Below are 25821 nucleotides of genomic sequence, written 5' to 3' on the forward strand. Positions count from 1 at the left end.
TTGGTCGTTCCTGAGGAGCATCCCTGTGCCTGGACTACTCTGTGTGCTGGGGGTTGGTGGTGCCGGTGGGGCCTGCCATTGTCCCCCCTGGGGTGTCACACCCGGGTGGCCGGGTCCCTCCCCCGAGCTAGCTCTCCAGTTTGGGCAGCTTTGTGCCTCGGCTGCAGTTTTTATATTGCAGCCTTGAGTGCCAGGGATTTTATAGCAGCAGGGCTCAAATTGTGCTGCAATAAAGTTTACAAAAAAAAAAAAAAAGACCCAGACGGTGTGGAGAGCTGTGCAGCTGCACTCCAGAGTGCCGGAGCTGGGCAGCCCGCCATAGTGGCATCATTTGTAAAGGATATAATATCTTAGTTAATAGAACCATCTTGGCTAATGCCACTCGCCCTAAGAAAGAGATGGGGAAATCCTTCCATTTACCGCATAGAGCTTTGACAGCCTCTATTTTCTCAGACATTTTTCTTGTACATGACAGCAAAGTTTGGATGGAGAAACACTCCTAAGTATTTCATGGGGCTGGTCGACCAAGCCAATGGGAAATCTGGCAGTCACAAGAACAGTTGATGGATAGCGCCATAGTCTGACTTTTCAAAGTTAATCTTGAGCCCCGAGAAGGACCCAAATCCCTGAATAAGATTTACTAACACAGGGATCCCTCTGGATGCCTTACCCAGGAATTATTAACATATTGTCTGCAAATAAGTTGATCTTATATTCATGATCTCCTACCGTAATGCCTTGCAGATCTTGGTGTCGAATTGCGCTGGCCAGAGGCTTCAGAACGAGAACAGCATAGGGGACAGGGGACATCCCTGTCTCGTGCCCCTCTCCAATGCAAACAGATCCGACATCTTCCCATTAACAAGGATCTGCGCTGTAGGTCTGCTATAGAGAGATCTGATCCCATTCAGGAATTCACCAAATATGCCAAACTGTGGAAGTACCCAAAACAAATAATCCCAGATGATTTTGTCAAACGCTTTTTCAGCATCCAGACTTACAAGAATGGCATCTCCCGACTGTCCCCCCCCCCTGCGATCGCAGTGCCCCTAACGCCCGGAGAATATTGGTGCAGGCATACTTCCCAGGAACGAAGCCCGTCTGATCTCCCTCAGTGAGGTCCGGTAAGACTTTCCCCAACCGAGCAGCTAAGATGCTAGCAAAAAGCTTGATATCTTGGTTGAGTAACGAGATGGGGATGGTAGGATCCCAACCTCTCCTGATCGCGCCCCGTTTTAGGCAAAACTATGATTGAGGCATGGGTTAGAGAACCTGTATGCTGACCCCGAGTGCATAACGCATGAGACACATCTCGGAAGGGGCCTAAAATCTGGATTCCTAATTTGTAAAACTCGGGGCCGAATCCATCGGGCCCCGGGGCCTTAGCTGGTTTGAGCTTTTTAATAGCTGCCTGTATCTCTGAACCCTGGATGGGGGGCATTTAAAGCTTCTAACTGAGCTTGCGCTAAAGCTGGAAGTTTAAGCTTAAAGTCTTCCTGTTGCGTAGCATCACAATGTCCTCCATCATATAGGGATTTATAGAAGCCTATAAATGCATCTGAATCCCAGATTCCCGATCCACTAGCCGTCCTGTTGGGAGCTTTATGTGAGAAACCACCTGTTTCGCCAGTCTTAACAAACCATCGTTGCCAGCAGTCTGCCTGCCTTCTTCCCCCACCTATGCAATTTATATTTGTATAGCTGAATACCTCTCATGGCTCTCTGATTTAGGAGTTCATTAATTCGCTCCCGCAGTTCTTTATACAATGCCTGCGCCCCTGCCACCCCTCTTGCCATTGCTAACCTAGCATCCTTGAGTCGCTTAAGCTGAGATAGATGTTCCCTATCCCTTTTCCTACACGTGTGAGTTGTGTACTGTATAATTTTCCCTCTCATCACAGCTTTCCCTGCCTCCCAGTATGTGACAGGATTCACTGCATCTGGATCATTCTCACTAAGGTATCTCCGCCATTCTGTCCCAAGGAAAGCCTTGAAGTCGGGCTCTAAATATAGTGTGGTATTCATACGTCAGCTAGCCGGGGCCTTCCTTCCTCCAACCCCCAGGTCCACCCATACCATGCTGTGATCCGATACCGCTCCCGCCTCTGTTGGCCGAACGGGCCATAGAGAAAAAAGAGGCAGGAATCAGTATATAATCCAACCGGGCCTGAACTTTATGAACCAAATGAGTAGAACATGTAAGCCCGCTTGTCGGGGTGGAGGGGCATCCATACATCTTTCAGGCCTAACTCCTGTTGCAGTAGGCTTATCTCATTTTCTCCCATTCCTCTTGGTCTCGATTTCAGTGGATTGCAGTCCACAGTCGGATCTACAGTTCTATTAAAGTCCCCTCCCACCACCAATTGGTATTCTCCAAGTGGTACCAGAGCTGCCAGGAGCGAGGAAAAAAAATTCTGAGAATACACATTTGGTGCATAAACCGAGCAGAAAGCTACCCTGCGGACTTGTAACACGCCCACCCAGATAACAAATCTACCTTCTGGGTCTTGAATTAGTTTGACGAGTGGCATCTAGCGCTTTGTGCATAAGAATGGCCATGCCTGTCTGACGACTATTAAAGGAGGCAGCCACAACCTCCCCCACTCAGTTCTGCTTCATTTTAGCATGCTCTAACTGAGATAAATGTCTCCTGCATCAGGAGGACGTCCGCTTTCATGCGCTTACTATAATTTAGGGTTTTTGTGCGCTTTATGGGCAAATGGATACCATCTATATTTAGGGTAGCAACATGTAAACTACCCATTCACCCCATCAGTCATCAACTTTTTGCGGATCTTACGCTGCAGGCAAGCCCCCAGAAGTGGTGTCCCAGCTAAACCACCTCCTGGAGAAAGTAAAAACCATTGCACTTTCGCGTCCATTACTTGCAAATAGAGCTCGTATACAAGAGTGTTCAGCCTCAGTGCCCGTCCAACTCCCCCCCCCCCCCCCCCCCCCCCCATAACCACCCCACCCACCAATCCAAGAACATCAACAAATCAACACCCATGCATCCTTTACCTATCCCTACATAGACCCCCCAATCCCCAAGCATTCCACGCCACACTGTCCTTGATCTCTTCTAGCCCACTGTGTAACTTGGCCTGCTTATCATCCAACAGTTGTGAAAGGTGCCACATGGACACCTGCACTGTGTCTTCAGTCATGACTGAGCTTTCCAGGGCAAGTTGAGTAGTTGGGGGTGGCGACACCTCTTTTTTTTGTGTTGTAGTTGCTTTCTCACCCCAGGCCGCGGGGTTTTTACCAGCATGCCGACTGCACTGCTCGCAGATCTTTCCAAAATTCACGACAGGCCCTTCTTCCGAGTATTTAGCAACACATTCAGAGATTTTAAAAGTAAAACGAGGTATTATGACACCATATAAGTGGATAATTGGAGCGAGGGGAGAAGAGCCAAGCCACCAAGCGTCCGCTCAAGCTGCTGCCATCACGTGACCCCCAGTTGCAGTGCTTTTTATGACTTCCACCATTTTGAAGGGAGGGACCATAGACTACTGATTCAAGCAGTGGGTTGGTGAGTGAGGACACATTTATGGCAGGAACCGCCATTGTTTTGGATAGTGTGACCGAGCTTGAGTCAGAAAGGACTGTTGGTACTGACCCGAGCTGAGAGTTCTGAGGGGAAAGGTGTTGGCCACAGTACGGCAGGAAGCCAGGTGATATCACAGGGCTTTAGCTTGGGGTTTGTGCTTCTTATGCCTAAAGCTTTTTGGTGTTAAAAGGCATAGTGGTGGAGGGGACGGTCTGGAGCTCCTAGTTTGCTGCCTCCTTCCAGGGAATGCCCTCCATGAAAAGCCTAGCCTTCTTGACTCCTGACGGAATAGTTGAAGGAATTGGCTTGGACAGAGTCAGCAGATATGAGGAGCCATCAGATACTTGAGTTGAGAAGTAGAATGAGTGACTAGAAAAGTACTAGCTGCCTCGGGGAGGACGTGGCTATGATTAGGGTCTTTCCTCCAATTGGATTGTCTGCACATTTTGTCCATTAGATTGTAAGCTCCTTTGAGCAGGGACTGTCCTTCTTTGTTAAACTGTAGAGCGCTGCGTAACCCTAGTAGTGCTTTAGAAATGTGTGGTAGTAGTTGTGCTCCAGACCATTCCAGATGAGTGGGTAATATGCACTCCTACCAGCAGAGGGAGACTGAAAACTATTGAGTAGTGACACCTGTATAGGGGTCTGTGCAACCCTGACCTCAGTATTTCTCAGTCTCAGGAGTTGCCATCCTTGTTGGCAGAGGTCCTACAGGCTCTCAAATTGTCAAACGAGCCCCCCCCCCCCCCCCCCCCCCCGGGCACTCTGTCTCGGAAGAGCGACCTGCTTTTAAAGGGGGTCTGCCGGCCACCCCCAGACCTTGCCATATCATGAGAATTTGCGGGAGCTGGTGGAGGGTGAGTGGCAGATGCTGGATGTGCCCTTGCGCATTGGTTGGGTGATGGCTTGACTATCAGCTCATTACAGATGCCAGCTTAGCAGCTGGGGAGCCCATTAACCGGGACAGTGGCCTAGGACGTAAGTATTGTGGCTAGTCAGTCATCTGGAAATGAGAGCCATACATTTGGCGCTTCTGTTCTTCCTGCCTCTCAGGAACAAGGCTCTTTGGGTTCTGTTAAGCAGTGGCTCAGGTCGGTGAGCCAGCCATCAGAGAGGAACAGTGTCACTTGGTTTTGAGGTAAGAGCGCTCTTGGTCTGGGCTGGGTGGCACCAGTTAGATCTTACAGTGACACCTGTTGCCAGAGTGGAGAACGTGCAGGTGGATTTTTGAGCAGAAACATGTTTGGGCCTAGAGGAGTGGAACCTGATGACAGAAGCCTTTGATTGCTTAATATGTCAGTGGGGAAGGCTGGCCATGGATCTTAACTTGCAGTGGAGAACATGCAGGTTCCTGTCATCAGGAGTCCTGAGGTGAGTTGCTGCACATGTTCCCTCCCATTGCCTCAGCTGTGCAGGGTCCTTCAGCAGATAGTGAGCCATTCAGGGCCTATGGTCTTGGTGGGACTTAACTAGCCAAGGAGACTGTACTAGAGGGATCTCATAAGTTTTTTTTTTTTTTTTTTTTTTTTAATTCATTTAGATTTTGCTCACACCTTTTTCAGTAGTAGCTCAAGGTGAGTTGCATTCAGGTGTACTGGGTATTTCTGTGTTCCAGGATGTTGAAAGTAGGAGATCCAGTAATACTTTTTATATGGAGAGCCTCTCAGTTCAGGAGCCAATAAAGATGCCAGACCTGTCTCCCTTCTGTCTTAATAGCATGGCTTTTGAGGACGCAGCTTTGGAAGAGGATGTTTCTCTTTTTTTATTGCTTTACAAGGAATAAACTTTTGCTCAAGCCCAGACTTTCACTAACTATACTAATTGCATTAAAAAGGGAGAAAGATAAACATTAGCTAGAGCTAGACTATTGTATAGTCCACACTATTGGAGAATTCAAGGATCATTATTTGGGGGAAGCTGAGAAAAAAAAAATCCCCAAAGCATTTTCAGAAAAAGGAAAAAAAATAGTAGGATATTGATTCCTTGAATAACACTATTATCCCCAATATTAATCTCAACTGGGTCATAGCTACTCTCCTGTGCTTATGTCAGAGACTGTGTGACAGTGTGTTCAGCAAGGAAGATTTTGGAGCTGCAGGTCTTTCATGCTGAGAACCATTCCTGATAATGCCTAGAGTTTGTGGTGGTCTGGTTCCTTCCTTTCACTTTAATCAGTCAAGGTTTTTCAGGGAACGGAAGAGGGGATGGACATGGATTGACTTCATCAATTGGACATTAAGGTGGATGTTGCGCTGAAGAAGACAGTAAAGTTCCAGCACTTAGATCAGTTCTTGTACTGTTTGCAGGGGTTAGGGAAGGTGAAGTAACCATTAAAGGTGACTGTGGAACACGAGATTAGCATCATATGCTAAACGTGATATAGGGCAGCTACTTTGTCATTGCTGCGCTCCTTTCTTTGCTGCTTTGCAGGATGCAATGTTTGGGAGAGGGGTGCTGGCAGCAGCCTTTTCTGGGTCCTGCCCTTGTTAAGTACCGTTTGGGTGCTTCCCATATGTTTGGATTGGTCTGGAGGGATGTTAAAGGAGAAATTAGGTCTTAGCTGCTAATTTGCTTTCCCTGAGTGCTTCCAGACCGTTGGTGAAGACATGTTATGGTTTTACTTTTGGCTGCTGTAGACTGCAGGAAGGCCTTTTTTAAAAATAGATGTTATTGGAATTGGTTGTTTTCTTGTTCCCTGGGTTCGTGGGGAAAGACTGCAGAGGATATTTATAGGGTTATGTCACTAGTTCCATAGTTCAGTCTCCATCTGCTGTTAGGAGGCGGCTTACCCATGCATCTGGACATATCAAGGGAGTCTCATAGAAAGCAAATTATCAGGTAAGACCTAATTTCTCCTTTTTTCAGGTGACTCTGTTCTAGCATTGTAGCACCCCGTGTTATTGAGCAAAAGCAGTTCTTGATTGACAGAAATCTGCGGATCTTTACCCTCGATTGGCCAGCCCAGTTACTAGACTTGAATCGAGAAATTGTGACATAAAATAGCACTGGTAATATCCAAGTGGCATTTTGCATCGAAAAGAGAGCTGATCCCAGGTTACAATGAGTGCCTCTCCAGAGACTGTTTTCTGAAGATGGTTCGTTCGTTCAGTGCCAGGATAGTAAACATTTAGCTGGTCTACCAAATACTAAATATTGCTAATACTTGCCCAAATGGCTGTTTTCATGGCCACATAAAAAAAACCCCAATTAAAATAGAGAGATGTTATGGACACAGCTGAATAGCAGCTGAGCCAAGCTGAAATTGTAATACGTCAATGTGTAGACCATTTTCACATATGTAACATTAAATATGGAATTAACATGAATGCCAGTGATATGAAATTCCTTGTTTTAAACAACCTGTTCCAGACTTTTGCACACCAATAACATTAGAAGCACATAACCATTCTGCATTCCAGGGTTCACTTGTCATTCTGTTTTCTTACTTCCATTGCTTGGGGTTACTTTGTGTGTGTAGCTCCTGTCAGATGGGGAACATCTTTAGGTTGTATAGGGAGGCTTACCAGTGTGCTTGAGAATTTGATGGATAGGTTTTTGTGCATGGTTTGAGTTATGTACTCTGAAAAGCATCTAAATACACAATGCATGTATTCTATAGGACAACATGGTGACCATGCATGACGTTCTAGATGCACAGTGGCAGTATGACAACAAGAAAGATGAAGAATACTTGCGACGGGTTATTTACCCACTGGAGAAACTGCTAACGTCCCACAAACGCCTTGTTATGAAAGACAGTGCGGTGAGTCAGCATTTTCTGTTTAGAATCTCTCCTGCCCTCTCCCCTTGTGTATTGGTTTGTTGTGGAACAGTGAGGTTATGTAAGTTGATTGTAACAGTTGACATGGTTCTTCCTACTCACACTAGGTCAGTCCAGGCATATGGGTTTTGTCCCCCTACCAGCAAATAGTGATAGAACAATTAGAGCTCTGATAATACCCTGTATAGGTTTCCATTTGGCTTCTGCTCTCCAGTATTGTGACACAATGGGGCTGAAGGTAGCCATACTCTGTGGGTCAGCTGCTTGCTTGTAAGAGAGAGAGGTTGAGTGTTATGCTTTGCTTGTTACAGTGGTATGGGAGAGAAGGAGGTTTCACTTTATCTTACATAGAATGACGTCAGAGCTTTAGTTATCTGCCTTCATTTGCTAGTAGGGGTTCAAAACCTATGTGACTGGTCTAGGTATGATTCAAAGAAAAGAAAATTAGCAGATGAGACTACATTGTTTGATAAGGAAGAATGGGCCAGAATTCCTCAAGGGCAGTGTGAGAAAATTGATCAATAGTTGTAGAAAACAGTTGCATTTATTGCTTCTGAAGGAGATGGCACCACTTCTTCCTTTTCAAGTTTAAATTAGGTAAAATAGAGGTCATTGTAGAGGGTTCATATTTTTCTCAATATTAATGAACTTTATGTGCCTTTTTTTTGTTAGTGGTAAATTCACAAAGTGGCATGGACACCTTTTCTACTCCACTATAAAGCCTCATTTGGGCTCTAAAGGCCCGAAAGAATGTTATTCTTCCATTTTGGTTGTGTGTGTGGGGAGGGAGGGGCGCAGAAGAGGTTACTTACTGAGGGATTAGTGTGTGCCTTACTGTACAGTCTTCCTATTCAGCATAATCTGTTGTATGTCCTTGCCATGCAGTCCTGTATCACTCAGAGCCAAATGATGTGAAGCAGATTTCATTAGCACTCTGTGTGAAGATGACTTACATCTATCACCCAATTCTGATGGCTCATTGTGATTATTTGCCTAGTCTTCATGCAGAATAAATTTTGCGGGTTGAAGGACATTGCAGTGAGAAGTTTTCTCAAGTTTCTGTTTCAATCCCTTTTTAGGTGAATGCAATCTGCTATGGTGCCAAGATTATGCTTCCTGGTGTTCTCCGATATGAGGATGGCATTGAGATCAATCAGGAAATTGTGGTCATTACGACCAAAGGAGAGGCTATTTGCATTGGTAAGAGGCTTATCTTTTTAAGTAGACCCTTGAGAGGAATTGTCTGTGATGCAAAGGTTGTCTATTAGATTGTAAGCTCTTGGAGCAGGGACTGTCTCTCTTTGTTAAATTGTACAGCGCTGCGTAACCCTAGTAGCGCTCTAGAAATGTTAAGTAGTAGTTATTAAGGAAATTAGGGAAGCAAACAAACTGGGCAACACGATAATAATGGGTGATTTCAGTTACCCCGATATTGACTGGGTAAATGTAACCGGGGCATGCTAGGGAGGTAAACTTCTTTGAAATCAAATACTGCTTTATGGAGTAGCTGGTACAGGAGCCAACGGGAGAAGGAAACATTATAGACCTAGTCCTTAATGGAGCGCATGATCTGGTGCGGGAGGTAATGGTGCTGCGGCCGCTTGATAACTGATCATAATATGATCAAATTTGATATTACCTTTGAAGTAAGTATATATAGGAAATCTAATACGTTAGCGTTTAACTTTAAAAAAGGAGACTATGATAAAATGTGAAGAACGGTGAAAAAATAAAACTTAGTGGAGTGGCTTCGAGGGTCAAATGGCATTCAGAGCCAGTGGGAAGGTAATGGGCTTAACAGAGGACAGTAGTTTAAACATGGCTATAGGAGTTACAGGAGTTGAAAGCTGGCCAAGCACTCACCAATGTATTGGCCACAAATTTAGAAGGAACTGGGAGTTATAGAAGAAACTGGGAGTGATGAAATAAATACACAATATAAAGCAATATTTTTGATAGAAGAAACCGGGAGTGATGAAATACACACTATAAAGCAATATTTTGATGTAAAGCAGTTTGCAAACAAATCTATAGCTATGCGAATTGGAGGTTGGGAAGGCCTGAGCGACAATAGCATTAAAAAAAAACCACCACCACAAAAAATGTGAATAGTCACAGTATGTCAACACACAGTGACTGACATACTGTGACTTTTTTTTTTTTTTTAATGCTTTTTGGCTTTTTTCTCCATTTGTATTACATTTTGTGCTAGTGACAGGGAGTGGGGCCTGTGATAGTTTTTGTTAAGACTTTTTTTTTTTTTTTTTCTTAGACGGAGCATTTAGCTTTGAGGCTTTACTTCTTGTCTTTTTCTTTCTCTTTTTGTTTGTGCTTGGGGGGGGGGGGTAAAGGGTTTGCACTAGATTTTCACCATCTTGGGTGAATCTCTTCATAAAGGCGGTTAATATAGCCCAATAAAAAAAATTTGTGTAGTGGTCATATTAATGTTGGCAAGTTGAGCAAGGTACTTTGAATTATTTTGTCGTTGGCCCTGTTCCTTTTGTGGATATTGCATTTTTGGCATGCACTAATGTCATTAGGGTGCAACTGTTACCAAAAATTAGTGCATAAGCCCTTACCGCTACCTGTTTTGTAAAGGCTCACGTGCTTATCCCAAATATAAGCGTGCGGTTTATGCATGCACATTAAGCTTTTACTGTAGGACACCTTAATTTGTCTCGCGGTAAGCCCTTTTTAAACTGTGGTAAACGCATGCTAGCACTTAAGTTTTTTTTGTTGTTGTTGTTTTTTCTGTAATTTAGAGCTGCTTCACAGCTTTTGCTGCATGTTGCCATAACTCTTATACAGTCTAGTCAGGTCATTCTGTTTGTTTCCACAGCCATTGCCCTGATGACAACAGCTGTTATCTCCACCTGTGATCATGGTGTGGTGGCAAAAATCAAGAGAGTGATCATGGAACGGGACACATATCCCCGTAAATGGGGCTTGGGGCCTAAGGTATACCCTTTGTATATAAGAAATGGTAGAGAAGGTTCAATATGTGCAGAACGTGTGTGTATTGTGGGGGGGGGGGGGGGGGGATACACTCTTAAAAGCAAATGGACTACCTTGTATTTTTAGTATTTTAAAAGTGGCCAGCATAACTTGTTTTTTTTGTTTTTTTTTTTTTTCTTCAAGGCAGGTCAGAAAAAGATGATGATTCAGGCAGGGCTGCTGGACAAGCATGGCAAACCCAATGAGAGCACGCCTGAATCGTGGAAGCAAGACTACGTGGATTTCAGGTAGGGCATGTTTAAAGGTCACCCTCTTCATTGTGTGCACATTCTAGTGTTGAAATACCACACACCAGGGGTGGGGTGACAGTGATCTGGACCCCTGCCCTGACCCCCTCCTTTGTTTCCAGCACCCCCCTTCCTAAACACTACAGCCACTGCCTTTTGTTTCCAGGCCCCCTCCTCCTACACACTACAGCCCCTACCTTTGTTTCCAGCACCTCGAGCCTCAGTGAGCCCTACCTTTAATGGCTTTTGTGGTCTAGTGACCTCTTCAGGGGCAGGAAAGAACCTCTTTTCCTGCTCGATGCCATTGTTCTGTTCTGTCACTGCTTCTTAATGGCTGACTGTAGTCTCACGGGTCTCGGCAGCCATTTTGAAGATGTGACAGTGCCAGAAAGAGCACCGGCGGCAGGCAGGAAAGAGGGCGGTTCTTTTCCTGCCCCCCTAAGAGGCCACTAGATCACTTGGGCTCTTGTGGGGGCTTTAAGTATGCAAGGGAGGAGAGTGGCCCTGCCTGGTTGTCCATATGGTCGGTCTACCCCTGCCACACACATACGCAAAATCAACTTGCTGTGCGCTCTTCAGCCTAAAGTTTACAGTGCTCTTTAGGCATGATTTCCCAGACTATCCCTTCTCTTTTATAATAAGGCATGTGTTTTGTTAGACACCAGGCTGGCCAGTTAAGAAGCGAGAAAGTGTCTTCTGGCTAAGGTTCAGCATCCTGTCCGTGCTGTCAGCTCTGGAGAGTCAGTTTTGCTTTATCAAGTTATCCTTTGGAGAGAGAGTTATCACTAGCCATCTTTAGAACCTGCATTACAAGAGGGTGTTGGACAATAGAAATGAGCGGGAGCCTTTTTGGCACTTTCATTCATATAACCAGCAGCCAGAAAGATAAGTCAGATGGTTAATGGGTATGTTCTGGTGTGGCAGTCTGGGTGCTCTCCGACAGCGCCATGGTAGTGGTATACATCACTCTTCGAAGTTACCAGAAGCGCTCAGCACAGGGGGGGCGTTGGCGCCGATAGTCTGGGTGAAGCTTCATCTTCTGGATCTCTCTGCAGTGCATGCTGTGGGGGCTGACAACCTTTAAGCGGATTTCTTGAGCCTACGCATGCTGGGCCCCGTTGAGAGGACTTCGCTGCTGTAGTGCAGGCATAGGGCTGCCCGGTGATGGTCCTGATGGCATTGGTGGGAAACACCAAGATGCCCCACTTCTTCCGTCGCAGGAGGGACCATCACATGGAGGGGATAGATGGGTTGGTGCAGCTGTGGCTGGCGCAAGGTCTGCTATATGTATTCCTTCCTTGACCACTAATAGGCTATTTCAGCGGATAGAGCAGCATCCCAGATTGGTGATCTTGATCGATCAAGATTGGTCTCGGCTGTGGTACAGGGGATCTAGTCGCCCTGGCGGCGGGCCCTCTGCTTCCTCTTTAGGGCATGGAACAGCTTCTGCTTCAGGGGCCAGTTGTCATACCAGATCCAGCTCCGCTCTCGTTTATGGCCTAGCCCTTGAGTGGGTGTGGCTGCGGAAGAAAGGATTCTCTTCAGTGGTGATTGACGCTATGTTGAAACCTCGCAGGAAATCTACCTCTCTTGTTTATGTGAGAGTGTGGAGAATTTGAAGCCTGTTGCCAAAACTGGAAGATGTTGCTTTGTAGGGCTTGATAGCGGTGATTTTGGATTTTCTTCAGCGGGGTCTGGAGAAAGGCTTGATTTTTGTCTTCCTTTAAGGTGCAAGTTGCTGTTTTGACTTGTTTTCAGGGTTCTGAGGGGTGGGGGGCAAGTCGTTGTCTTCCTTAACGAGATGTGTGGCGTTTTTTGCAAGGGCAAAGATTTTCCGCCCTCTTTGTTGCCCGGTGGTTCCGCAGTGGGACCTGAATTTGGTCTTGTCTGCTTTGATGTCCTCTCCTTACGAGCCCCTTTTGTCTTCCTTTCACAAGGATCTGATGTTGAAGACTTTCCAAGTTGAAGACTCTGTCCTGCAAGGGAGCCTTTTCTGTAGGTGCCTAAGGAAAAGGTGGTGCTTCGCACAGTCCCCTTTTTTATGCCCAAAGTGGTTTCCATTTAAATCTGTCAATGTTGCTGCCAGTTCCTGAGGACCCGAAGGGGGTAAGGATCAGACACATCTTTTTCACCTGGATGTCCGGCAAGTGGTGTTGGCATACTTGCAGAAGACAAGAGTTTCGGAAATCTGTCAGTTTGCCTCTTTTAGGGGGCACAACAAGGGCGCGGCAGTGTCTAAGGCATCGGTGGTCTGCTGGGTCAAAGAGTTGATTGCGTCTGCATACATTCTGAAAGAACTCCCCGTTGCATAGCTGCTTAAAGCACAGTTGACTAGGGGGACAGTGGCTTTGTTGGCTCAGAACTGTTTGATTCTGCCGCTGGATATTTGTAGGGCGGCAGTTTGGTCTTCCATGCATTTTTTTCATTTCTCATTACAGGATTGATGTCCTTGCGAAACAGGACGCGGTGTTTGACGTAGGGTTGTTTTCTGCAGGGTTGCATGGTGCCCACCTATAGACTGGTTTCCACTGGTTCATGAACCCAAGTCTCTGAAAGGACCAACCTTGAAAAAAAGTATATAATAATGAAAGAGGTTGAGGCCAAGTAACCAAAGCCCTCCACAAATATTCAAAATGCTCAGTATCATCTGGGTCAGATTGAAGCCAACCTTGCCCTGTCACTTAATGATTAACTTGCAAATAAGAGAACACATAACCATCAGACAGCCCTTGCGTAGTTTCCAAATCTGCAAAGGGACAAGTAGCTCACTTGATGAAAAAAAATGAGCCCCTTCTCCTCCCATCTAAGGAGCAGTCCATTTTTCCTGCCCCACCTAAAAAACAGGCTTGAAGCAAATTGAGGTTAAAAACTAACTCCTGCTCCCAATCTTCGCTTTACCCGCTTCCATAATCCCAAAAGATATGATTTCAATCTAGTTTTACCATACTGGTTTGGGTCATGGCTGCGCAGGACTCTTATTGGGGTGATATCACACATCCAGTAGTTCTTAGTCTCCACCCATCTGCTAGTAGGGGAGCATATACCCACTCGTTGGGACTGGGCTGTTGGACTCAAGGAAATAAAATAAGCAAGTAAGATCTAATTTTCATTTTTGGAACCTGCTAGGTACTTGTGACTCAGATTGGCCACCATCACAGACAGTATGTTGGGTTTGGTCTGATCTAGCTTGGCTTTTCTTATGTTTGAATGTGATACCGTGTTATAGTTGAAGTTGTGGCATGCTTGCAATTTGAGATCCATTGCTAAATGGTGTCCATTTTTTTTTTCTAGTTTCCTCAACAAAGAAGCTGTTGCACCAGCAGAGGTAACATTAAAGGTATGTTGTAGAACACAGACCACTTGAGCACTTAAATCTTATCTAGGTCAAATAGAGCCAGAATTACTAAGGCAGATGTGCATGTCCACTTGAAATTTCCCCCACCCCCTTTCATGGTATCCTCTATAGTAGAAAATTGCTGTCAGTGGAGGAGTCAAACATTACGCAGAATGAACCCTGCAGACAGTTATCCTTTTCTAGCCTGTCATCTTGTGGCTCTAGAGGGAGTCAGTCTGCAAAAATGACTTGGAAGTTCTGCTCCTGTCCAGCACAGCTATGTATGCTGCTGCTGGTTCCAGACTTTGCATACAGATTCTGAAGTGTTGTTGTGATGTGTACGTAGTGTGCCAGTATACAAAATTGCCAGGGCTGTTCTACATTTCATTTGTGGCTTCCTGTTGGGAGGGGCGTTTACAGGATTGGATCGTAGATTGGATATGCTTTGTGTAATAAAGATGGGAGGGAGGGGGACATGCTTCGTTTTGTGCAAGTCTGTCCAGAAGGTTATTATTTTCTTGCATAGGAAACTTGGGTTGCAGGAAGCGGTGAGGGTACTATATTTGTGGTTTAAGTTGATAATGTTGGGGGGGACGGGACTAATGCATGGCATTTTAAGATTGGAGGTAGAACGGAATCTAATTGGTTGTGTATTGGCCACCAAAGAGGGTTAGGTGGTTAGCTATGTTGATGTTCCAAAATTAATTTAGTGGCTAACCTAATAGGTCCTAGTGAGTGATGGTTGATTTTTGAGTGACTTCAGTTTCCCTTGTGTAGAAGGACTTTTCAATAATTTGGGAGTGGTTGAGCTGATACAAGAGCCTGCTGATCAGTTTACAGTCTTGCTGGATTTGATTTTGTCCTAGGCTGTTCAGAGTACGTTTCAAGGCCTATTGGTATCCTCAGTTTCTTTTGGTCAAATCACAAAATGATCAATTTTTGATACTTTGGGGAAGGCATAAAGGGGCAGAGGGTGGGAGTTATGTAGGATGCACAATCTGAATACAGTAACAGAGAATGTGTTGGTGGAATGTCATTATAGGAATAAAAGAAGGGATTTAGGAGTCATTTCAGGAAAAGTTGTTCAGGAGTGTATTACTGTGATCAGAGCAATTAGTGATACTGTGACGGAGAATAAGCAAATAGGGGTGGAGGAAGAAGTCTTATCATTTGGGGATTTAGTTGATGAAGCACCCCTGCCAATTGGAAGAAGAGTGGTTACAGTGTAAGGAACCATCGAGGAGATATATTTACATGCAGGCAGGAATTCTTGGATTGCCAATAGGATATGTGTAGTAATCATCTTATGTAGTTCCATCTACGGGGCAATCGGGGGTGAGTTCATCTGGCTCAGTACATGTCTGGGGTACCCCTCACACCTGATTCCCGGCCCCTAGGCCCAGTGCCTCTCCTCATAGACTGGTGGCAGAAGCTGACTGAGGTCTGGTAAAATAATTGTTTATTTTAGCACAGCTATATAAAAACAATAACGATTCCAATAATAATGGTGCCTAAAATAGTTCAGCTATAAATCCTAATACTGCTGTAATGTATTGAACAAGCCACACAAAACAGAAAATCTTAAGCTGTATTAAGTACTTGGTTGGGATCATATTTGCTATCGATCCCCAGTTTGTATACGACCTGTTAATGTTCAAACAGTTCCGGTTCAACGACGGGTCTATTATGATTCCAACTGACCTGTCATTGGTCAGTGAGCACAAGGGCAAGAATAGGCAGAGGGTCAGACATGCAGAAAGTACAGTGTCCAGTGGAGCCTTTAACTACAAGCAGGCAACCCAAGGAGGTAGCCCAGAGTTCTAGGTAAATGCCCGTAGAAGTATTTAAACAGCTGTTTGCCAAAGTATAATGCAACTTATCATGCAAATCAGAATATTCAAGAAAAGGTGAGAATGTTATAATGCCTTTGTATCTCTTCATAGTGCGACCACACCTTGAATGCTGTGTGCAATTCTGTCACCACATCTCAAAAAAGATATAGCATGAGTTTGATTCCCACTTCAGGCACAGGCAGCTCCTTGTGACTCTGGGCAAGTCACTTAACCCTCCATTGCCCCATGTAAGCCGCATTGAGCCTGCCATGAGTGGGAAAGCACGAGGTACAAATGTAACAAAAAAATAATTAGAAAAGGTACAGAGAAGGGCAACAAAAATGATAAGGGGATGGGATGACTTCCCTGTGAGGGAAAGCTAAAGCAGCTAGGGCTCTTCAGCTTGTAGAAGTTGGTTAACAGGAGATATGATACAGGTCTATAGAATACTGAGTGGAGTGGAATGGGTACATGTTTATTGTTTACGCTTTCCAAAAATACTAGGATTAGGGGGAACACAAGCTACCAAGTGGTAAACTAAATTTAAAACAAACCAGAGAAAATACTTCTTCACTCAGCATGTAATTAAACTCTGGAATTCGTTGCCTGAGAATGTGTTAAAAGCAGTTAGGGTAAAAAAAAAGGATTGGATAATTTCCTTAAAACAAACAAAAAAAAAGTTCGTAAGCCATTATTAAGATGGACTTGGAAAAATCCACTGGTTATTTCTGTTTTACTGTTCTGGGGTCCTGGATTGGCCACTGTTAAAAAAGGATACTGGGCTTGATGGACCTTCAGTTTGTCCCAGTGTGGCAACACTTATGTTCTTATGTAAAAGTGGGCTCTTCCTCTATCCCTCTGCAGCAGTTCTTTGTTATCTCAAACAAAGCAACTCTTGTGATTGGTGGCATGAGAGGTTGTTGTAGCCAAAAGACCAGTTAGAGTGAGTGTCCACGTGGTATTCAGAGCACAGTGTCTCTTTGGCATAGACTAACGGAAGCCCATCTGGAATCCAGTGCAGTAACTTGGTTAAAGAGTTTGCACTGATAATGGTTGGCTGTAGACACCAAGTCTCACAACCAAATTGATCAAGTGCACAGCAGGGAATAAACACAGCACAGGACCTGCTTTTCACCTTTGGCCCACAAAACCAAGGCAATGCAGTTTCAGCATTTTGTTGGCACAGTTAAGTCCAGGCCTGCACAAAACTCTCACATATAAGCATGATGGCAAGCTCATTGTCGGGACCCCATGATTTGTAGTATCTAGGATCAACCGAGGTTGGTTCTGTACTTACACACAAGTTGATCAAGCCAATCGTGGTGAGAAGGGTGGGATTGGGATTCTGTGTTGTGAAGCAGTGATGAATTATTTTAGACCAGTGATTCTCAACCCAGTCCTCAGAACACTGCCAACCAGTCAGCTTTTCAGGATCTCCACAATGAATTATTAATTTGACAGATCTGCATACACTACCTTCATTGTATGCAGCAATCTATCTTATGCATATTCATTGTGGAGATCCTGAAAACCTTGTGTCCCGAGGACTGGGTTGAGAACCCTGCTTTAGACAGAAGGTAGGGGATATTCAGGTATCATTTGGGGAGGAACCTAGGAAGGGGAGTGAGAAGGGAAGAGAGGGTTGGTTTTGTAGTTGTGGGAGTGAACAGTTATTGGGTAATAGTGGGAACTGTGATGTAGGAGTTGTGGGTTGGATGCTGGCCTGGCTGAACTACTAAAAATAAAAACAGGTTGCTGTTGTCTAATTGGGCAGGTTTCTGGGCAGTCTTTTTAAAAGGCTGCCATTTACCCTCTGTTGAAAGGGGACTGATTAGATCTGGAAAGTAGTATGATAGTGTTGATTAGTATCTCACCTTCTGCAATTGGAGACAGTGATTAAAAAAAAGTTTAGGGCTGCTGGCCTTTTTTTTTAACAGGCTGAGGCACTGTGCCATTGCCAGTCTGGATTTAGGATGGGTCATGGAACCAAAATGGTATTGATGAGTTTGATGTATACTGTTAGAACATGGAGAGGGGGAGAGTCATTGTTAATCCTCCTTGATTTGTTGGCAATATTTGATACCTTAAATCATGACCTGCTGCTTTAAGGTTTGTGTAGAGTTGGTTTTAAAGAGAAGATTTTAAATTCTTGCCTCTTTGTTTAGTGGGCAAAGGCTCATTCTGAAGTTTGCCTCTTGGGTTGTGTAATAACCACAAGACTTGATTTATCACCATTGTTCAAGACGTTTGGAGTAATTGGTTACTTGTATGTGGATGATCAGCTTTGGTGTGGTTTGGAGATGATCAGGATGCAGGAATATGTATTTGCAAGTGTGGAGGTTTGGTTGGTTGGATGTTAGAAATTTAAATTCTAAAGTGGAAGCCTTATTTAGGCATGGCAGATATTGACACTTCTGCCTGAATTAGGGGGGTTGGTTCCTTCTCTGATGGCAGAAGTTAGGCATTTAGGAGTGATACTTGATGCAAGACTGACTTTTGCACCACAGAGGGCAAAAATTGTGCATGTTGCCTTTTTTTTGCTTGAGACAAATCCACAGCCTGTAGCTTTAGGCAAGCTCTTTATGGATGATAGTGTGTGCTTGGTTACTGTAATGCTTTATAGCAGAACGTGTCACAGAATAATTTGAGGTGGTAACATTTGGTACAGAGTATCACTGGAGTATGGAACTATGAGCCTACGGCTCCTCTTTTTTTTTTTTTTTTTTTTTTTTTTTTATCACCACTAGTTGCCAGTGGAGTTCAGGGTAAGATCTCGCATCTAAATTTGGTGAATACTCAGGCTATCCTAAAGTTGTTAGGGAAGTATGAGAGATTGGGCTTGCTGCAATTGAATGGTCAGAATCTGTTGTCTGTCCTCTTTATTAGCATTGTAAATCACTGTGATCTGATTCTGCATCTTTAATTATATTTCAAATGCCTGTAATAGATAAATAAGGGAAGTCAGATTGGAATGCACTCAACAAGTAGTGTTTAGATATGTGGACCCAGAATCTGCATCTTAGAAAATTGGTAAAAACCTGGTTAGTTGTACATACGTCTAAGACTGTAAAAAGAGTGAGGGAACTTTGTGCTGTGAGTGCAGGGCTTGGAAATGAGCTTTATAAGTTGGGGGGGGGGGGGGGGTTATGGGGAATTGTTTTCTTTTTTTTTTTTTTTTAATTTATATTTTACTAGTAAAAAAGGCCCGTTTCTGACACATATGAAACGGGCGCTAGCAAGGTTTTCCTCGGAGTGTTATCCTCCGCGCAATGCTCCCCCCCCCCCCCCCACCCTACCGTCTCGTAGTTTTGCTTGCGGGGGGACCCAAAATTCCGCCAGCAGAATTCCTCTGTTGTTTGCTGTGCTGACTCCGACGTGATCTTCAGCATTGGTAGCCTGTGCAAGGCGGGGTTCTGTGCATCTGACGTCCTGCACGTGCAGGACGTCAGACGCACAGAAGCCCTGCCTGCAGAGGCTAGTAATGCTGAAGATCACGCTGGAGTCAGAAGACAGGACTTGTTCTTGTGGGGTTTTGGGTTCCCCGGCATCCAAGCTACGCGTCGGTGGGTGGGTAGGGGTGGGGGTGGGTGTTGCTTCATCTGCATGTTGTTGCGTGGCTTATTTTGTTGCCTGGTTTTTCGTGGGTGGGTTGGGGGGGGGGCGGCTTGGGGTTGGTTGTTGCACCTCCAGCATGTGGAAGTGGGGCTTCTTTTATTTTGTGGTTTTTCGTGGGTGGATTTGGGGGGGGGGGGGGGCGCGGGGGGTACTCCTCCCTCTGCTTGTTTGCGTTTCGTTCGTTGTCACCCTTAACGTTCTGTGGGCAAAGGTTCTGAAGTCACAGCACAACGTTAAAGGGTTCGTTTGACGTGAGGGCGGGGCACAAAGTCATAGTGGGATGGCTTCACCACCATGAACTTACGAACCCTTTATCATTGTGCTGTGAGTTGAGAACCTTTGTCCTCAGAACGTTGAGGGTGCGTTTTATTATAGTAGATATTGTAGATGTATCAATGTTTAGGGAACGCAGATTATCATATTTGGAAATAAGAGCCAGCAACTTAGTCCAATTTTTTTTCCTCCCAACAGAGAAAGAGGGAAAGTGAAAGCGAAAGTGATGAGGTGGCATCTGTATCTGCCACTCCAAAAGTAGAGGAGCTGAGCAAGAAGGAAAAGAAGAAGAAAAAGAAAGAGAAAAGGGCTAAGGAAGCAGTGGAGGAGGGAGAAGAGGTATGTAGTGGTGCCCCGCACCCTCTCCTTACCACTTCACTAACCTGGTTAGAACCTGTGCTACATTTCCAATCCCAGCGATTACAGTTAGACTTTGTGCATTTTGGAATTTGCTTTCTCAGAGTCTTTCCTCCAGGCCTTGTCCAGGAGCAGAGCTGGAAAGTGCCATTTTGACAGGATGGACTGGGAGGAGGCAGACCCGAGGTATAGAGTTTTTGCTTTGCTTCCATTCTGTTCCATTGTAACTCTACAGTGTCAACATTTTCATTACAGGTCACTGAAAGCACAAAGAAGAAGAAGAAGAAAAAGAAGCAAAAGGTGACTGAGGAGACTTCTGAGTAGCTGGGATCCATTGCCATATGCTCAGAAGGATAAATAGGAGAATCCTCAGGTTAAAACAAGAAGCAGAGACAATGTCAGTTTGTACTTCTGTGAGCAGATGGATGATAAATCAGTTCTTGTTTGAGAGCAGCATTTTCAGAGGATCCTTGATGCACCTTCACCATCCTGTTCTAAGGATGATAAGTGTGCAAACTATCAAATCATTGCTGATGTAAGATTTCTGTATTGTGAATATAGGGAAATTGCGAATGGCCAGTGGTAGGTCCAAGTGAACTTATTGGAATCAGATTTAGAACTACCAGTGGTTGCTATGTTATCTCACTTGTTTTTATGACTGTAAGATTGTAAGAAAAAAGAGGAATTTATATAAAAGCCTTAAAAATCCATTTTTCTTGTATTATTTTGGGTGAAATCACATGGCCTACTTTTTATACTTTACTGTCAGCAGTGAGTTATTTCTCTCAACTTTCATGGTGTTCACACCGTGTGTGCTATTAACCCTGTGTAGCCTGTTCTGCTGAATAGTGCCTTCAGGTTTCAAGTTACTTAGTGCATAGTGAAGTTGATGTAGCAGATGTTTTGGGGTTCTGGTTGAGAAGAAGGTCTTGAAGTGCAAGCTGTCTCCATGCCTCCCTGCCAGAAGCCAACAAAAGTTAAATAAATCTCTAGTGGCTGAAAATCTTAATGATGTATTCAGCAAGGTATGATGTCACACTGTTGAGGATTTTAAAAATCCACTTGAAACAAAAGAGTTTATTTTTATATGGAGAGGGCTGCATCCCAGGCCTTCATTGAGGTCTGGAAGGGCAGAGGCCCCCAACCAGTAACTTCATGGGCTTCCCATAAAAATATACCCAAAAATAGAACCAAGTAGATATCTTTGTGCTGACCATTGGTTATGGTTGACAGCTGGCTCTCTCTCTCTTCCAGTTCACCCCCCCCCCCCCCCCCAGAAGTAGTATTTGCTGCAGCAGTGATTCAGTTAAAAAGGAAGGGGAGTTTTTGGACAATACTGCAAGCAGAGAGTGCAAGATGGAGTCAGGAATCCTGAGAATATGATGATATCTATTGTCTGGTTTGGAGTATGGAGAGGGGACAACATTGGTTGGTGGGGGGGGGGGGAGCTGTGGCTGTAGGGCAGAGCTAGCTTCAGCACAGTGCCTTATGCGCACTATTAGAGGGGTAAAGGGTAGCAATGTGTGTAATGGCAGCTTATTTGTATGAATAAAACTCCCCTCCCCTCATACAAACCTGAGTTCTTTTGCTCCATGAACTGACCAGCTGGTTTGTATAAAAATGCAAAGGCTGTTTATTTATAAGCAGGTGAAACTGACAAAAGTGGAAACACATGTAACTAAAAATTATATGCAGTTATAAGTGAATGCAAGATAACTCGGGGGAAAATGAAAGACTAATGTGCTTATCAGAAAATGTCAGAGTGAACGCACATCAAACCCTGAATTAGGCCTAGAATACTGCCTTCTATTATACCCTTTAGTGAACCTGCAGGTAGATGAGGGCAGCAGATGAACAGCTTTGTGCAGAAGGTCCCCAGGAGGTCTCAGCAGTGCTGGTAGAGTGGATAACTGGCAGTAAGCTGAGTGATGTCATTTCAGGTTGTATGGAAAAACCAACTTACTCTCCTTGGTTTCCAGTGCCTCTTTTTCTGGTGGAGGCAGAAGTCCTTCAAACTGGCACTCTCCATGTTCTGGGAATTATTGCAAAGTCGTGTAGGATCAGCAAATTGCATTTCCTGGAACTCTGCTCCAAGTAATCCAGTGATGTGGGCTCCTGTGGCCTTCATTTTATGTCCAGGCGCCAAAGTGGCTGGGTTATCCTGACCTGGGGTATATGACTGACCGCAAGAATGTTGTCAGGTGATTGCATTGGGTAGGCAGTTCTGAAGCAATCCCTTGGTAAGAATCAGGGCACAAGTCATGCTGTATTGATGCCTGATGTAAAGCAAGGTGGCAGTGTGCAAACACCAGAAAAGAAAAAACATATACTCATGATACCTAACCCTTCAAAATAAATTGGAGGTGAAGTGGGGCAAAGATAAGGGAGCATTTTATTCTTTCAAATTTTTTTTTCTGTTTAAAACCCACTACAGTTTCAGTTCTATGAATAACAGCACAAAGCAGAGGTAGTCTGGAGAAGGAGCAGACTCGGGGTTCTCCAAAATATAGATTTATTGATATTGACTCAATTTGGCCAAGTTTCAGCACTTATGCCTTTGTCATTGCACATAAAAATTACAAATATAATTAAAATACATAAGCCAAAGATTTAAAGAAAAAAAAAAAGGAATAAAACAACTTTAGAAAAATCAAAAATCACCACCAATACATTACCAAAGATTCTACTTCAAACAAAAGCAAGTGGGTCAAATAAAATGCATCCTACAAATAAGCATAAATAACAGTAATATTAAAACCAAACAGGAATAATAGACACATATTTCACTGCCTTAAAAAATAAGAGGGTTTAGACTTGTGGGGTTTTTTCATCTTTGGCATATTTGTATATTTTAATTAGTTTGTATTCTTTATGTGCATTTACAGACCCCTGACAAAGTGCTGAAACTTGGCCAAGTCAGGTCAATGATGAATAAATCTGTGTGAAGAACCTTGAGTCGTGTGCTCTGGACTACCTCTGCTTTGTGCTATTGCTTGTGTTGAGTTTGCAGAGTGAAATGTATCACCTGGTTTTGGTTGAAACCAAACACTAACATTTGTGTGAATGTTGAATGCCTACTGGGCATTGTTGGAGCTTGCAGTCAGCACAGAAGATTACTCTCCGGTCCCAGGAATTGCAAGCACAGGCTGATAACTGGGAAAGCCATTTTAACAAGGACTTCACAGCAAGTCTGGCACTTTTGGTTCCCAAGTCAATGCAGATGTTAAATATCCTCTGAGACAGAACCTACTACTGAAAAACATTTGAGCAAAATCCAAATATCTCCACAGAGGGCTAATTCCTAAAGAGTTTTATCTCAAATTTTTATAGACTTCCAAATTCCTCCTAACTTTTGTATCAAAAATGTATATTTAAAGCACTTAAAACTGCTCTGCAAGATCATGACTGCATTATTTGCAATTGCATTACAGAGAAAAAAAAATGCAAAGAGTCGTCTCCATCCTCCCCCCACCCCAAGACTACCTTACAATCCCTTTTAGTGTAGTCAGGGTGTGAGTGATCCCCAGTAGCTCTTGCCCATGTTAACTCTATTCTCAGCATGGCTGCTGTAATGGGCAGTGACTGGAGATCATTCCTGTTGACTGCACCCCTAGACCACCAGCAATTGTAGGAGAGGCCTGAGGGGTCCACCTGCAGGCAGGCATGGCAACTCCTCTTAGGAGGAGAGAGGGTGACAGACCAGAAGAAATTATACAAATTTTGGCTTCCATTTCAACACACGGTCAGTTTCAACTGAAACCAAGGCTGTAGCCTTTTAACCAAAATCTGAGCAGAAAAAGGATTTGTGGTCAGTTTCAACACCTTAACTGAAATTTGGTCAGCCTCTAACCTGGTCTCGTTTTAGTCTTGCATTACTTGGCAATCATAATGTGATTCTAAGGTTTCATTTGTGTGAGGACATTAGTTGTGTAAAAATAGTGATTTTCTTTAAAAAAAAAAAAAATCCATGCAAATATACACAAATGCAGGTATGGTGTTCTTAGTTGGAATTTGATTAAAGATATTTCCCAGTATGCTAGCCTATGAGAGAGAGTCACAGCCATTTGTTAATGGCAACACCTAGTTTGTTGTCTGCCTAAAGTTCCAAGGAACTATTTTCTGGCTGCTAGCTGGAGATGATTTGATATATCGTGTATATTCCTTCCTATACTAGGCCTGTAATATGGCTCTGCCGGCCCTCAGTTTTCCTAGCTTTGCTGTCTTCAGCATATTTTTAGTTTCTTCCTGCAGCTGCATGTAATGTACAGTGCTTTCTCAGTAAATGGAAAGTAGATGTTGCATGTCAAGGTGACACTTGGGAGGAACTGAGGCTATGCTGCCCATATATGGCAGATACAATTGGATATAACCTTGGTGGTGGTGAGAGTCTGAGGACCCTGCGAGTCCAAGATGTTCCAACGGAAATATGTGTTCAGAGAAGGAGGACACCGGGCGGCTCATTTGCAAAGCACTTAGCCTTCCAAAGTTCCATAGAAACCTGTGGAACTTTGGAAGGCTAAGTGCTTTGAAAATAGCTTGCTACATGGTTTTTATTTTTTTTTTTTTTTGCACGCTTTGATCAAGCTTTACTGATAAGGAATTAGCCAATTGCCACAAAGTGTGCATGTTAACACAAGAGGAGAGGATGATACAATGTAGGAAATTGCCATTTATGTATACATATAAAAAAAAATAACAGAATATTACAGGAAAATCCATATATGATCACGTTAGTTTAGGAGAAATGAAAGAACAGTATATATGTGATGGCTAGGAAGGTTTTGCTGAGCAGTTTTGTTGTTCAGTCTGTGCGTCTGGCTACTGGGTGACAACCTGCTCCATAGAGAACAATTATTTTGTATTGGCTTAGTGAGATACCAATAAAGATTTTTTTACTGGTTTCGCCTATCCCTAAGACTGATTGTCTCTCTTATTCCAGCCTCTAGGGCTACTACTACTTAAAATTTCTAGAGCGCTACTAGGGTTACGCAGCGCTGTACAATTTAACAAAGAGAGTCAGTCCCTGAAGTGTTTTCCCCTCCCCAGGGGCAAGGGACAGGATTACACATTCAAGTCTGAGAAATTGTTGGGGGGGGGGGGGGGGGGGGGAAGGGTTTAGGTGTGTGAAGTTTGAACGAAGACTTGCAGTGCCATGCTGTCCAGTTCTACTTGTGTTGGAAGCCCAAAGGGCAGGCAGAGGAAGCTACAAAGCAAAACCTAAAATCCAGGTCTTGTACAATGCTGTGTGTGTGAAGCCCAATTCCTTTCTATGATAAAATTGAAACTAGTCGTCTGTTGTACAATAGAGGATATAAATTAAACAGTTCCTTGTCTGAGAGACAACATGTAGAAAAGACTGTCAGAATCAATTAATAAAATAGTGAGTGAGCTAGTTTTTCCTATGGATCGAGTTAGGCACACAAGTGGGTGGCATCATTGCATGTCGTCAGGAGAAATGGCTCTCCCAAAGCTCGGAACTGAGTGCAAAGTTCAGATCTTGTGTAGCCCTTCCCACATGTAGTAGTCACTTTGACACCAAACAGATGCATAAATAAAGTTCTTCCATATTTGATATGTTTTAATTTGTTTCCTTATTCTGCTAGACAGGGGTGGGCAACCTGCAGCTTGCCATTGAATTTTATGTGGCCTGTGAGACCACGGGAAGTACAAACAGAAAGTTTATCTGATATCCTGTCAATTCTAAAAAGGCTTACAACATAATTAAAATTAAACAATAAAAGAACACCATAATTAGGAAAGATAAACATCTTACCCTCTTTGGAGGATAAAATCAACAAACCTGTACTGATCATCTAATCAGAGACATCGCAGAC

The 25821-nt window shown here is 44.0% G+C and overlaps 1 protein-coding gene and 2 non-coding genes across 4 annotated transcripts in view; all 3 read left to right on the forward strand.

The window, feature by feature from the left end:
• LOC115473893 (H/ACA ribonucleoprotein complex subunit DKC1) overlaps positions 1 to 20697 on the forward strand; it is a 37439-nt gene extending 16742 nt beyond the window's left edge. Inside the window, exons 9-15 of one of the 2 annotated variants that reach the window (XM_030209067.1) lie at positions 7173 to 7316; positions 8414 to 8534; positions 10174 to 10292; positions 10473 to 10576; positions 13868 to 13913; positions 19829 to 19969; positions 20243 to 20697. In XM_030209067.1, the coding sequence (XP_030064927.1) occupies positions 7173 to 7316; positions 8414 to 8534; positions 10174 to 10292; positions 10473 to 10576; positions 13868 to 13913; positions 19829 to 19969; positions 20243 to 20311 (744 nt within the window). In that variant the 3' untranslated portion in view covers positions 20312 to 20697. Of the gene's footprint in view, positions 1 to 7172; positions 7317 to 8413; positions 8535 to 10173; positions 10293 to 10472; positions 10581 to 13867; positions 13914 to 19828; positions 19970 to 20242 lie in introns of those variants that run through there. The other variant, XM_030209068.1, reaches the window with a different exon arrangement.
• On the forward strand, positions 8236 to 8311 carry LOC115475227. The gene has a single exon (XR_003942999.1). It is a non-coding gene; the product is annotated as a small nucleolar RNA SNORD83 (small nucleolar RNA).
• On the forward strand, positions 14091 to 14227 carry LOC115475237. The gene has a single exon (XR_003943007.1). It is a non-coding gene; the product is annotated as a small nucleolar RNA SNORA56 (small nucleolar RNA).
• Positions 20698 to 25821: the final 5124 nt, after the last annotated feature.

Source organism: Microcaecilia unicolor, chromosome 7, assembly GCF_901765095.1.
Source record: "Microcaecilia unicolor chromosome 7, aMicUni1.1, whole genome shotgun sequence".
Taxonomy (NCBI): Eukaryota; Metazoa; Chordata; class Amphibia; order Gymnophiona; family Siphonopidae; genus Microcaecilia; species Microcaecilia unicolor.